At 48.5% G+C, this 11,864-nt stretch overlaps 2 protein-coding genes across 5 annotated transcripts; one reads left to right on the plus strand and one right to left on the minus strand.

The window, feature by feature from the left end:
- The first annotated feature begins 23 nt into the window (after positions 1–23).
- Cart (Carcinine transporter) lies at positions 24–4,200 on the plus strand. The gene is made up of 11 exons (XM_076823327.1): positions 24–162; positions 495–716; positions 1,401–1,574; positions 1,659–1,762; positions 1,839–1,993; positions 2,067–2,235; positions 2,321–2,569; positions 2,933–3,147; positions 3,425–3,606; positions 3,694–3,872; positions 3,940–4,200. The coding sequence occupies exons 1-11, from the start codon at positions 91–93 to the stop codon at positions 4,154–4,156; spliced, it is 1,938 nt and encodes a 645-aa protein (XP_076679442.1). The 5' UTR covers positions 24–90; the 3' UTR covers positions 4,157–4,200.
- Positions 4,201–4,506: 306 nt separating this feature from the next.
- Positions 4,507–9,525, minus strand: LOC143374828 (uncharacterized). 4 transcript variants are annotated; one of them, XM_076823339.1, is made up of 8 exons: positions 9,276–9,525; positions 8,686–8,793; positions 8,354–8,563; positions 6,807–7,337; positions 6,113–6,182; positions 5,871–6,033; positions 4,802–5,032; positions 4,507–4,715 (listed from the first exon to the last, which is right to left on the minus strand). In XM_076823339.1, the coding sequence occupies exons 1-8, from the start codon at positions 9,300–9,302 to the stop codon at positions 4,688–4,690; spliced, it is 1,368 nt and encodes a 455-aa protein (XP_076679454.1). In that variant the 5' UTR covers positions 9,303–9,525; the 3' UTR covers positions 4,507–4,687. The 4 variants fall into 4 exon arrangements, with proteins under 4 accessions (XP_076679454.1, XP_076679457.1, XP_076679455.1 ...); XM_076823342.1 differs by having other exon boundaries at positions 4,847–5,032; positions 9,276–9,524; XM_076823340.1 differs by lacking the exon at positions 9,276–9,525 and adding an exon at positions 9,064–9,238.
- Positions 9,526–11,864: the final 2,339 nt, after the last annotated feature.

The following is an 11,864-nucleotide window of genomic DNA, read 5'->3' on the forward strand; positions in this document are numbered from 1 at the left end:
TACGGAAGGGAGCTAATACACGTCACGTAACGCTTTTCTAAGGTATCGGCGACGTTTCGGTAGTCGTGGACGTGGCCGTGGTTCACGAGAATGGAGCAGTCGGATGACAATCAGACTTCCGGGGCCGCCAATGGCAAAAGGACCGGCGCCGCCGACGACGAAGTAAGTTTCCTAAACACCCCCGTGCCGGGAAGCATACATTCCCAGATTCACATCGAACGCTCGAAAGATACGATCGCGTTGGGATTCATCGGTGACGATAATTTGCCATTTCGCGAAGCTTCTGGCCGAGCACAGCAATTAATCCTACTTTGCGGCGTGTAATTTGTGTTTTCAATAATTTGTCCGTTTGGCGAATCGATCCCGGGATCTTGATCCGCTTTGTCAGTCGTTTCCCTCGATGTATTTGCTTTTGTTTCTTTGAATCAATTGAAAAGCATGCCCGCGTGGATCAGCGATCGTTATGATTAAGAGGTAGGAGTTTGGTATCGTAGGATGGTTTCGATCTCGACGATCTACTGCCGATCGTCGGCGAGTTCGGTCGTTATCAGAGGCAGCTTCTTTGGTTCGTGTGCCTCCCGGCGTGTCTACCGTGCGGGTTTTGCGCCTTCAATCAGCTCTTCATGGCCGACACGCCGCCTCACTGGTGCAAAGTGCCGGGCTTGGAGAACCTGGACGTCTCCCATAGAAGGAGACTCGGGATACCAACCAGTCAGGTGCAATTGTCGTTTTAGGTGCAAGGAATCCATCGAGGCTACCTAATCGCCAGGCCTGCTCCCTTAGCGGTCGGCTTTTTAATGTCGAACCTCGGTAGACGTAGGCGCTTTCAGGGAGCTAGCCAGTTGATGAAGAAATTCACGGCTAACGAAGTTAATCCCATGTACCTATTAATGCCCCCTGCGCTAATTGGTGGCAAAGTCAATCGGCTGTTTGAAGACACTTTTATATTATTTCTGCCTGCTTTGCTATTCCAGGCATGGGGAATATGTGTCTGCAAGTTAGCGCAAAGATATTATTATTATTAATCGTCTTTATTAGGTAATCGAAAACGAAGAAACCTGAATATTTGCAGCTAGCCCTGCCGGCGAAACTAAAACAGAGACCGCAACAAACAGACGTAGCGAATATTAAAAATAAACTAGAGCAGAAGTAATCTTAAGACTGGGCGTTAAAAGCGGGACAGAATGTTGTACGAATAGCTTTCAGTAGTCTTGTATGGCCAGTTGATTTTGTCAAGTATCTTGTGCTTGCTGTGTCCTAAGAAAGGTATCGTAGGTTGAGGAATGATAAAAAGTTTTTGCGACTTTAATGTCCTCATTGTCAGTACAGTATCGCTTTACCCTGGTACAGAAGTACACCCTACCTCGTTGCTCCGCTCTAACAATGATTTTCATAATTAGGACGGCAACGAAACGTATAGCCAATGCACACGATACGATATCGATTGGACAGCGGAGAATATTTCTGTCGTGACGACATCCCCGACTATACCGAATACATCATGGCCCGTTGTCCCGTGCGATCACGGCTGGGAGTACGAGACCTCGGAAATAACGTCCTCCATCGTCATCGACGTACGTTTGTTGCCTTTATTTTTCAAATCCCTGCCTCACTTGCCACCTGATTTTGAAAATAACCCCGCTGTTGTGACGTTGCAGTTCGATCTAGTTTGCGACAAGGCGATTTACCCAACGATCGGGTTGGTCGCTCTAAACACAGGCGGCCCTATAGGGGTGTACCTCTTCGGCACCCTAAACGATAGGTAAGCGATGCCTGTTACTTATTTTTCATAGAGGCGTACGAACCCTTTTATCACGAACTATTCTCTACTGCGATAGAATCGGTAGGAGGCTGTCTTTCTTCACCTGCCTGGCGACGCTGATCACAGGTGGATTTCTAACGTCCATATCGAGCAGCTTCTGGACCTGGGCCGCGACGCGGGTGGTCGTCGGCTTGACTATACCAGCCATCTATCAGATACCGTTTATCATATGTAAGAGGCCGATCATAAAGAGAATGCTGATTTCTAAAACGAATGTTATCTAACTTCTGGTTTTCTACGGCAGCGTTGGAACTGGTTGGGCCAAATTATAGGTCGTTCGTGACGGTAATGACGTGCAGCTTTTACACGATGGGCCTCTGTATGCTAGCAGGCGTGACCTATTTGATAAGAGATTGGAGAACGCTGGCTGTAACAACCAGCGCACCGTTTCTTTTGTATTTCTTGTACTGGTGGTGAGTAGCCGCCCCCGAGCAACGGCTCCACTCGCCCTGTTTGCGCGACATTTGAAAAACGTCTAACTCGTAAAACACATTCCAGGTTCCTGCCAGAGTCGCCGCGATGGCTACTGGCGAAGGGTCGCCTCGGAGAGGCGAACGACATCCTCGAGAGGCTTGCGAAGGTGAATGAGAAAGAGCTGCCAACCTCTTTCACCCAGAAGCTCCGCCAAAGAATGATGATGTCACGGTCCAAAAGTGAAGAAGAGAGATTACGGAGCGGGCCCGGTGTGCTCTCGCTCTTCAAAACACCGAACATGCGTTTGAAGACCTGCCTGATCACTCTAAATTGGTAAATCAAAGTTCAAATGTCCGATAATGCCGGCGAATCTGATAAAACTGACTATATCTGTTCCTTAATTCGATACGCGAGTCGCGAACCACCGAGGATGTATCATTACGTTTAACCGAATATCTTAAGTCGGAGGATTTTTGTCTAAAGTGTCATCGAGGTCTTTCGAAACCTCGATGCGATCTCTTGTTTATAATTTTAATTACATATCACCACTCCGACTTGGGCATTTTCGCATTTAAATCTTGCACCGCCAATAGAGCGGGGTTAACTTGAAATCTGAATAGAAAGGAACGAGCCAGAATTCGACAGGATCATGGTAGAAGAGAGAATACTGCTTCTGAACTTGGTCATGTCTCTTAGGTTCGCCAATAACATGGTGTACGTCGGTTTGTCGTACTACGGGCCAGCGCTTGGGAACGAGGAGCACCTGAGTTTCTTCTTCTCGTCTTTCGCGGAAATTCCCAGCTACATGGCTTGCTGGGTCGTGATGGATCGATGGGGTCGTCGATGGCCCCTCTGCTTGTGCATGGTCGTGGCTGGTGTCTCTTGTATCGCCACAGTTCTCCTATCATCTGGTACTCAGACTCACCTGACGAATTAACACCTTGAGCTCGTTCGAATCCCCTTAAGCAACTCTTAACTCCAAGGTTTCCAAAGTGAACGTTATCTCTGCCAGACTTGACGTCACAGAGCTGATCCGTGACATTCGCAAGAAATTAGTCCATAGAAGAGATCGAACAATTAAAAGTGTTGGGGAGCAGCATCAGTAACGAGTTCAAAGCGTTAGCCACAAGAGGGAAAAATTGATTCCCGCCTCGTCTTAGGAGACACTTGAACCGTGGCTTCTTTCAGATGCCGTGGCGGCCACGCTGATCCTGTTCCTTTTATCGAAATCCGCAATATCGGCCTCCTTTCTAATTATATATCCATTCGCCGGTGAACTTTACCCAACGCAACTGCGCGGCGTAGCGATCGGTTTCTCCGCTTACATTAGCGGTCTCGGACTTATCATCATTCCTTTTGTTACTTATCTCGTAAGTGATCGTAAATTGGCTCATCAGGGCACTGTATGGCCGCGGCCAGACGACCCGCTATCAGACATTTGCGTGATTACATTATAGGGTAAGGAGAACTTGGTGCTGCCTCTCGTGATTCTCGGCGTGGTATCAGTAATCGGTGGATTATCCGGGTTACGTTTGCCCGAGACTCTGCATCACCGATTGCCGCAGACTGTGGAGGAAGGGGAGCTGTTTGGGAAGGACTGGACTTGTGCGGACTGCATGCGCTGCGTCCCGATCAAGTACGAGCCTCCAATAACCAAGTCTCTCGCCCCCGGTCCCGTCTCTAATATTCTCTCCCTGTTTCAGACCGTCGTCAGTCGCGGGCTCCTACGAGGACCTGTCGGCCAGAGAGACGGTGGAGATGCACGAGGTGCCCGAACCACCGGCAGCCATGCCCCAGAGGCTGCTAGAGGAACAACAGAGGCCGAGCAATGCGAGCGTGCGTCGGCTGGTCCGCCAGTCCAGCGTGATGGACACTCAGCGCGACTCCGACGGCTCCATCAAGATGACTTACTGGTTCTAGACATTGAATCGAGCCCCGTGTTTCAAATAAAACCGAGACAATGACCCGGGGGAGCCGTATTATTGCCCGATTGCGACACTCCGTGTTTCTCATTCGCGCTTCATATCTGAGGAATAATTATGTCCCTATCGCGAACGTCAGTCACCGTCGAGCGATAACAATAAGTTTCGGGAGGAAAGGCGTCAGCGGAAATCCCTGCGATAATCAGACCGTTCGTCCGTGTCTGTCACGGTTGCCAAGGTTCACCCTCCGAATGCTAGACTTAGCTCGAGAGGGAGGAGGGTTTAGGACTCGGCTGCGAGCCAAACGCCCGAGTGTCTTTCTCTCTACGGAAGCAACAACGCAGGTCGTTCTTTCGTGTACATCTTGCAGTTTATTCCCACAGTTGGTATACAAAACACGAGGATCGGGGCGGGGGGGGGAAAGAGAGAGGGAAGTGAAGAGAGGTCGGCCGCGGAACCGACGTGGAGTCGATGAGAATCGCCGTGCCTCCGGTCGCGTATCCGCCCAACCTTCTCCTATCCCTCGGGTTCAGAGTCGAGTTGTTCGATTGTAGCAGCTGTAAGCAGGGGGGAGGTCGCTGTACGATTTCTCTGCTGACGAGGGCCAGCCAGCAGGAGCTCGATAGTTCCTCGTTTTATTTACCTCTCCAGCAATCGCCGCTTTAGCTCGGGCGGATAAACTACGTACATGTAGTGGTCAGGCATATCCTCGTTGGACACAGGCAGATTCTCGTCCCCGGGGTCGCATTTTCTCCGGTCAACGGCCCTACCCTCGCCAGGACCACTCGGATCGCGTAACTGCGACGACGCTGCGAGGTCCCCGTCCCTGTAGTCCAGGCTTCCTGGCCCGTCCAGTCTGTCTTCGTCCGCGGAGCTGGAATATCGGGAAACGCACGATACTAGGGGACATTGCAAGAAACGGGAATATTTCACAACGTGTCGCGTTCACCGACGCGATATATAAATAAATAGAATCTATGTACTTCGCGCGAGCAACGTCAGTAGGATATTTTTTGCGAGATACATAAGTAGGTAGTACCTCGCGAGGGTCGAGGTCAATGTCGCTTTTCACGATGCGATTACGGTTAACGATGTCAATAATTCGTACTCCGCGGCGTACCTATTTACTTAGAATTTCCAAGTAAACAAGATGAGTTCAAAGTTCCGTCGGGGATAGCTAGGTAATCGCTTTCTTCGTGACGTTTCTAAAGATACCGTATCTGTAAATAAGATTCGATTCCTCGCGGCCTCTGATGCGATTTTAGATATTACGAATTACGCACGTAAATACCTTGACCAATTAGAGTTATCGCTTTTGTTTATTTCCTGAATCGAAATTGTCATTTAAGAGGAAACCACTTCGCCAGAATAATGGTGGTAGCAATTTTGAAAATATCAATGATAAATAAGTCTAGTAGCACAGAGAAGCTTGCGAAATGTTGTTTGTCTCGGTGAGCGAGAAAATCTTTGGAGTAAACGATCCTCGAGCGATTCATATCAGCCAGGAAGTGGGGAAAAGCTTTGACAGAACTTTGACTCGTTGCTGCAATTATTCCCAACATTTCAGGCGCATAGTAGCTCCTCTAGAGTTTATTACACTACACCCAACGAACGTCAAGGCCTGATAAATCCCTCTATCGCTGCTCTTGAGCAAACCGAAGATAACGCCATGGCAAATGTGCTACGAAGTAAACGTGGCTCGACGTACGTACTTGAACAGGATCCAAATGACGTAGTAGCACGCGTAAACCGACGAGGACAGTACCACCAGAAAAATAGTTAGCAGGTACCAGGGTGTGTGACGCTGTTGCCTCTTCGTGTCCTCCCAATATCTGTCGCAGCTGAGGTACCAGCATATCGCGCGATTCAGCTCCCCTGCGTCAAGATCGAAATTTCAAATCGCAGAGGAAGTACCGTGCCGTTGTTCCGCCAGCTCCGAACCGTCGATTATTACCTTCGATTTCTTGGAAGTCCCTTACCGAGAGATTCGTCAAGAGTCCAGCGATGCAATCACGTACGAGTATCTGTCGATGATATCGCGAGAAGGACGTTATTATGCCACTTCAAGTAATAATATCTACATCTAAGGCAGTGTTATTTGGTTCTACGCTACGACAAACTAGCAAGCCCTCCTTCGATCGATTGTTCTACTAGGCCACAGTTATGCGGCGAGACTACCGACTCTGGCACTTATTCGCAACTTTGGATGCGGATACTGCGACTGGAGGCTGTACAGAATCATTAGTCATTGGTACATCGAGGTTCTTAAGTTCCACGGCGCAGAAATTAATTGCGAGCCAGAGATTCAGAACCTCTGCTCTATCCAACGCTACAGGGGAGGATTCTAATCACAAGACTCGGGCGAGATACTCGGCGGACCAAGTGCTTTACAGGAATAAAAGGCCTTTGACTCTGTGGCTGATACCTGCGCGCGAATCTCGTGCAGCTAGACTTTGATTCGTACTCTTCTTCATTCCCGGCTCCCGTCTGCAAAGATATCTACCACTCCTGCTGTCGTCTTATCGTTAAAACATCGCGTTACCGTTACTCGAATCTACGAGACCTAACGACGAGAGCTTGGTCGGGTCGCTAGTGAAGAACCGGGACCTTCGAAGCCGGCCAAGCATTCTCTCACGTTCTCAACTAACTTCGCACTGCAACTTCAGCTTCTGCAGCTCCTCCGGCTTGCAGTTGGACTTGAGCTTCCTGAGATGCAGCCCCTTGCGCCTCTGCTTCTTGTCCACGGCGGGCAGAGCCGCCTCCACCAGATTCTCCTCGTCGTCCTCGTCGTCCTCGGCGTCTTCGTCCTCCTCCTCGTTGTCGCAGGCGTTGCTCTTGTTGTCGGGCCCGGCTATCTCCACGTGGTACACCGTGCCAGGCAAACGGTGATTCGCCAGAGCCCCGCTGTCCTCCCGGTGACAGTAACGTTGGATGTTGGTCACGGCGCCGCCGCCCGATATCGTGCAAGACTTCTCGGTTGGATACGCCCTGGACAGGCCGCGGGACTCGCAGGGCATCACCGAGGTGGAACGCTGCTCCGTGTTCTCCTTCCACACCTGGATGTCCGTGCTGTGATGCCCAGCTTCGTCGTCCACCAGCGAGCTCTCGAAATCGCGGTTCCCCAGCACGTCGCATCTCATGATGTCGCAGTAGTCCGCCAGGCAAACTGCGTCCTCCGCCTTGGTTCGTCGAACAGTTTCATTTAGAATTCTGCTTGCATTTCTGCTTGCTTGGAAACTGAGTTTAATAGTGGGTGTTTAATGGGGCAAAGGAGTGTGTGAATAATTGGTGTTGCGGAACACTGTTACTGCGCTATTTTACATCCGCGTTTGGTGTCCACTTTCTGTATGTTAATTGGTTCTTAGCATCGTTCTAATACGCAAATGGGGTAGCTACAAATTTTGAATACGTAACTTGTAAGTGTGCATGCTTTGGCTTTTCTCTCTCTCTCTCTCTCTGTTATGTTGCATAATTTGGTGCCAGTAGTGACGCGCTGTTATCATTGCGACTAATGCATGTGAGATGTGATTCACGTGGAGTTTCGCTCGACTGACATGAAACATTTATAAATGACAGAGGTGCACCGTAAGGTGTCTAAATTATAATGCATGAGCTTTGCATTATTATATTGTTTTCCCCGCAACTCTTTCCAATAACACTGCGAACTTCAAGGAGAACTTGTTCAGACGTTTGCAGCGCTTTTCCTCTTTCGTTCTCCTGGTTATTTGAATATTTTAAAGCGACTTACACGGCAAGCAATTATCACACGGGAAAGAAAGGAACCTTCTTCGTATCGATCAGATCTCGGTTTCGTATAATTTCACAGGCAGCCTTCAATGTTCTATTCCCCAACCTGTTTATCGATTGAATTACCGCGTATTGGTGGGTGGAAGGGGTATAGCATAATTGTAAAAGCGATATGCGGCGGTAGCTGGCGGATGATGTCAGAATTTAACAGGTACACGGATCCTGTGTACCTTCGGAAGGCTAGGACAGCAAACTGTTCGGTGCACTGAACTAACGCGCCTCAGCCTTTGGGGAACTCCTGCAGCGGTTGATGGAAAACATGTTTAACAGCTCGCATATTCAAAGAGACCGCTTTGCATACGTTTGCATATGTCCACAGCGCGTCACTATATGCATTCCACGCACGATAAAATCGACTTCCTTAATTATATCGGGAGCGGAAACGTACCGTGTTAACGTTACTTTTGTGTCTGTTATCGAAGTGGGCATCCAAGTGCTTCTCCGCGTAGAATGACTTGCCGCAAAGGCCGCACGTCCACTGCGACGGTCTGTGCTGGTGTTTCGCCCTCTGCTGCGGCCGGAAAATGTCTCGGCTCTCGTGGAACGGGCACTCCAGCGGCAGCTCTACCTGATACTTCTTCAGAATTGGTATCCATCTCTGAAATCCCAACAGAGGTTCAGGGTACCGCGCTACCCCGCCACGTTCGCGGCTTCTCTTGCAACCGTTCGACTATCGTTGCCCTGATAGACACTAGTTAAAGTAACGGACAGTATCATTACCTTCTGAACTATCCTCCTCACCACGGACGCTCGGTCGCGGGGGCATGATATTTTAAACACGCTGGGTCCTGGCCAGGGGATTACGGACAACAGTAACACTATCAATACCTACGAACGTAAAATACACGTTCACTCTCCTTCGTTCTCATTAAACGGCCCTTCGCCGGTCGGGCTACTAAAATCGCGGCGACGATCGCGGAAACGTTAATGCAGCGAGACGACGTTTGGACTATGTGCAACGTATTGCCCTACATATCCGACACGCGTTCCCGGCCGTGTCATCGGGGCAATTTGCTCGCGATCGTGCAACGATCGCCTCTAACGCTAACCGCCACTAACGCTCTACGATAGAGAAAAAGAACACCGAAATTCACGCACTCTGATCATTTTAATCGCCGCCTTGCTCTCCCTCTTTCTTCCGCTCACGCAACGGGGGCTGCCTGATAAATCGATTATGTTCGACGTCCGTCCAGATCACGGGCCAAGGAAAAAATTGATTCGCAATGACGCAATCCCGCCGACGTGACGACAGATACACCATTCCGCGTGTGTCGATATCCAAACAGTCGTTCGACACGGCCGTTAATTACCTCGAAATGGAAGGGTTGGGTCTTCATTCATAGCCCAAATTCTCCTCGCGAGAGCGCTCCGCCGCGACGAAATCGCTCTTAGCCGTGAGAAAGCCCGGATTTTCCTTCTTTGGTACGTGCTACACGCGATTCACGGTCAACTGGAGCAGCACCGGGGGGTGTTGCAGCGAGGGCGAACTATAGGGGCGAGCATCGACATGGCGTCGTCGTCACCCTCGCCCTCAGGGGTGAACCCTCGCGGGGCGCTAACGTCCTCGAGTTCCTCGGCCTGGGAAAAAAAAAGAAAGTAACGCCGCGTCGGCTGTGCATTAATTTTCCCCCAAATGCCTCGGGACAGTGTGTTCTCCTGTCGAGCGAATTTTCTTTGCGCAACCGATTGCGTAACGAGGCTTGTCGCGCATTTCGCGAGACTCGTTAGATGGTAGTTTTCGGATAGCAAAAGGAGGAATGGATAGCCGAGGCCGGAGATAGCGCTGGGGTTTGTGGAAAAATTTCTCAGCGCAACCTTCGCCGCCTGTTGTACGCTCCTGCACACGACCGAGGACGTCGGAGTCGGCGTCGATGACGACGCGCCGACGCGTTCGCGCTCGCAATGGCGAGCTGGGATCGTCGGAGTTAAATACGTGCTGGACAATGCGAAAAAAAATATGATTTTAAACGGGGCGTGTCGCGTTACCGGGTCACGAACGCTTTACCGCGCTAGAATCGATAATCGAACTCCAATCGGCCATATTCATAAATAAATGTCGGAGGCGATGGGGTAGCCCCCACTCGCGGGCTGTTCGTTTTGTCGACGTACGATAAATGCTTGCACCCCCGTCGACGGGGCTCCGTCGCCAGATGGCAAGAGTCGAAACGTTTCGCGGTATAATTTCGGTGCTCCGTTTCGCGAGCGGTTTCTTTGCAAACCGCTCCCGCGATTACGCAACAGTTACAGCTTTATCCCGATGGACTAATTGCTTCTGAAATTGGGCAATTTGCGTCTGAACGATGAATACCCATATCGCGTGGCAGATACCGTAAACTGTGGGAATTATTGGCAGTACGGGGCAACATTGGAATCTATTTAACATTTATTGAAAAGGAAAAGGAAACAAAGTTTATGCATTTTCACAGTTGTAGTACATTCGCAAAGGATGCAATGTTATGATAGGATATTTAAAGCGAATGTAAAAATGCTAATTTTTATTTTATATAGCAAAATGTTCCAAAAGCATGCCAATGTTCCTAGGGATTGCGATACCGGTAAACCGGGTTCCCGATAAATCGCGAGAAATACCTTAAAATTTTTACCGATAATTCGATAAATTACCTGTAGCGATATAGTTTTTGAAACACGTCACTTAGCAAACTAATTCTTCTAGCTTCTCAAAAAAAATCATGTCGTTTGGACGAATTCTAAAAAAAGTTATGCGATTTTAAAGGTTGTAAACTTCTTTTCGTCCGCCACTGTATATGCGTTCATTAATTCTGTCCACATCTACTACGTTATCAGCGAAAAAAGAACTTTTACTAATAAAGAGGAAACCGAAGTATTTGATTAAGAACCAGTTCTGAATTTATCACTGCTTTCGTGGTGAAGATCCATGTTAATAAGTATTGTCAATAGTTACACAAATGTATCTATTTTGTGTTATCTCATTTCAGATTTTATGTTTAGAATAGTTTTATTTGCATATATTTTTTATAATGCTCGATTAGAGTTCAACAAATATCTTATATTTTCAATACCTTAAAAAATACCGGTGATTTAAATCGTCGGTAAATTTGCAATCCCTAATGTCCCCCCACTTTAGGGTATACCTATATTTCAGTGATGGAAAACTTGTGCAAGATTAGCTCGAAATTTCCTTAATCATCGATTAGTACCTACTATCAGTAGGACTTTGGAAGCGTGCTTGATAGTCATTCGAAACCACAATCGTGGGCGATACTAGATTATTGGTACTAACTAGGAGAGAAATAAGTTTTATGGAAGGTTTTCGAAGAAAATGAGCTTGCACGGTGTACTGTATGCGTTCCAAGCTGCGCTCTGTTTTTGAAAAGTGTCCGCCAACACGTGATGCACGTGACAAAAGCAAATGGTGCGTCTATTATGTAACGCGAAGAGCAAGATCCCCGCAGTTCTATTACATAACTTGTGTCTGTGTCTGTAATAAGCCGCTCGAAGCTTGCATTTTGCGGCTTCTATTAGCTGGAAGAGAAAAAAAAATCCACTGCCGTCTACGATCGTAGATTAATATTCAGTTTCGAGTGACCGCTTTGCGGGTCACCGTCGAGTTAAAAACTGCATTTCCATGCGCACAAGTTCATTACGAATGTCGCCTATTGCGAATAATCGTGACGTTTATACAAGAGAGGGAATAATAGGTCGCTTCGGATTCAATTCTTATCGTACCGCGACATATCTATGCAGGCAAATCCATCCAGGCTCCGTTGCGCTGGCATAATTGTTAGAACAAATTGTTGAAAGTCCAACGCGCCGGACTACAAATGGGAGTTAACACGTTGCTGTTGAAAATTAAACGTATCTGTTCCCCGATACATCAAAATAAGCACATCAGCGTGCGCATTTCTGCAAATTATTCT

Source organism: Andrena cerasifolii, chromosome 11 (genome assembly GCF_050908995.1).
Source record: "Andrena cerasifolii isolate SP2316 chromosome 11, iyAndCera1_principal, whole genome shotgun sequence".
Classification (NCBI taxonomy): domain Eukaryota; kingdom Metazoa; phylum Arthropoda; class Insecta; order Hymenoptera; family Andrenidae; genus Andrena; species Andrena cerasifolii.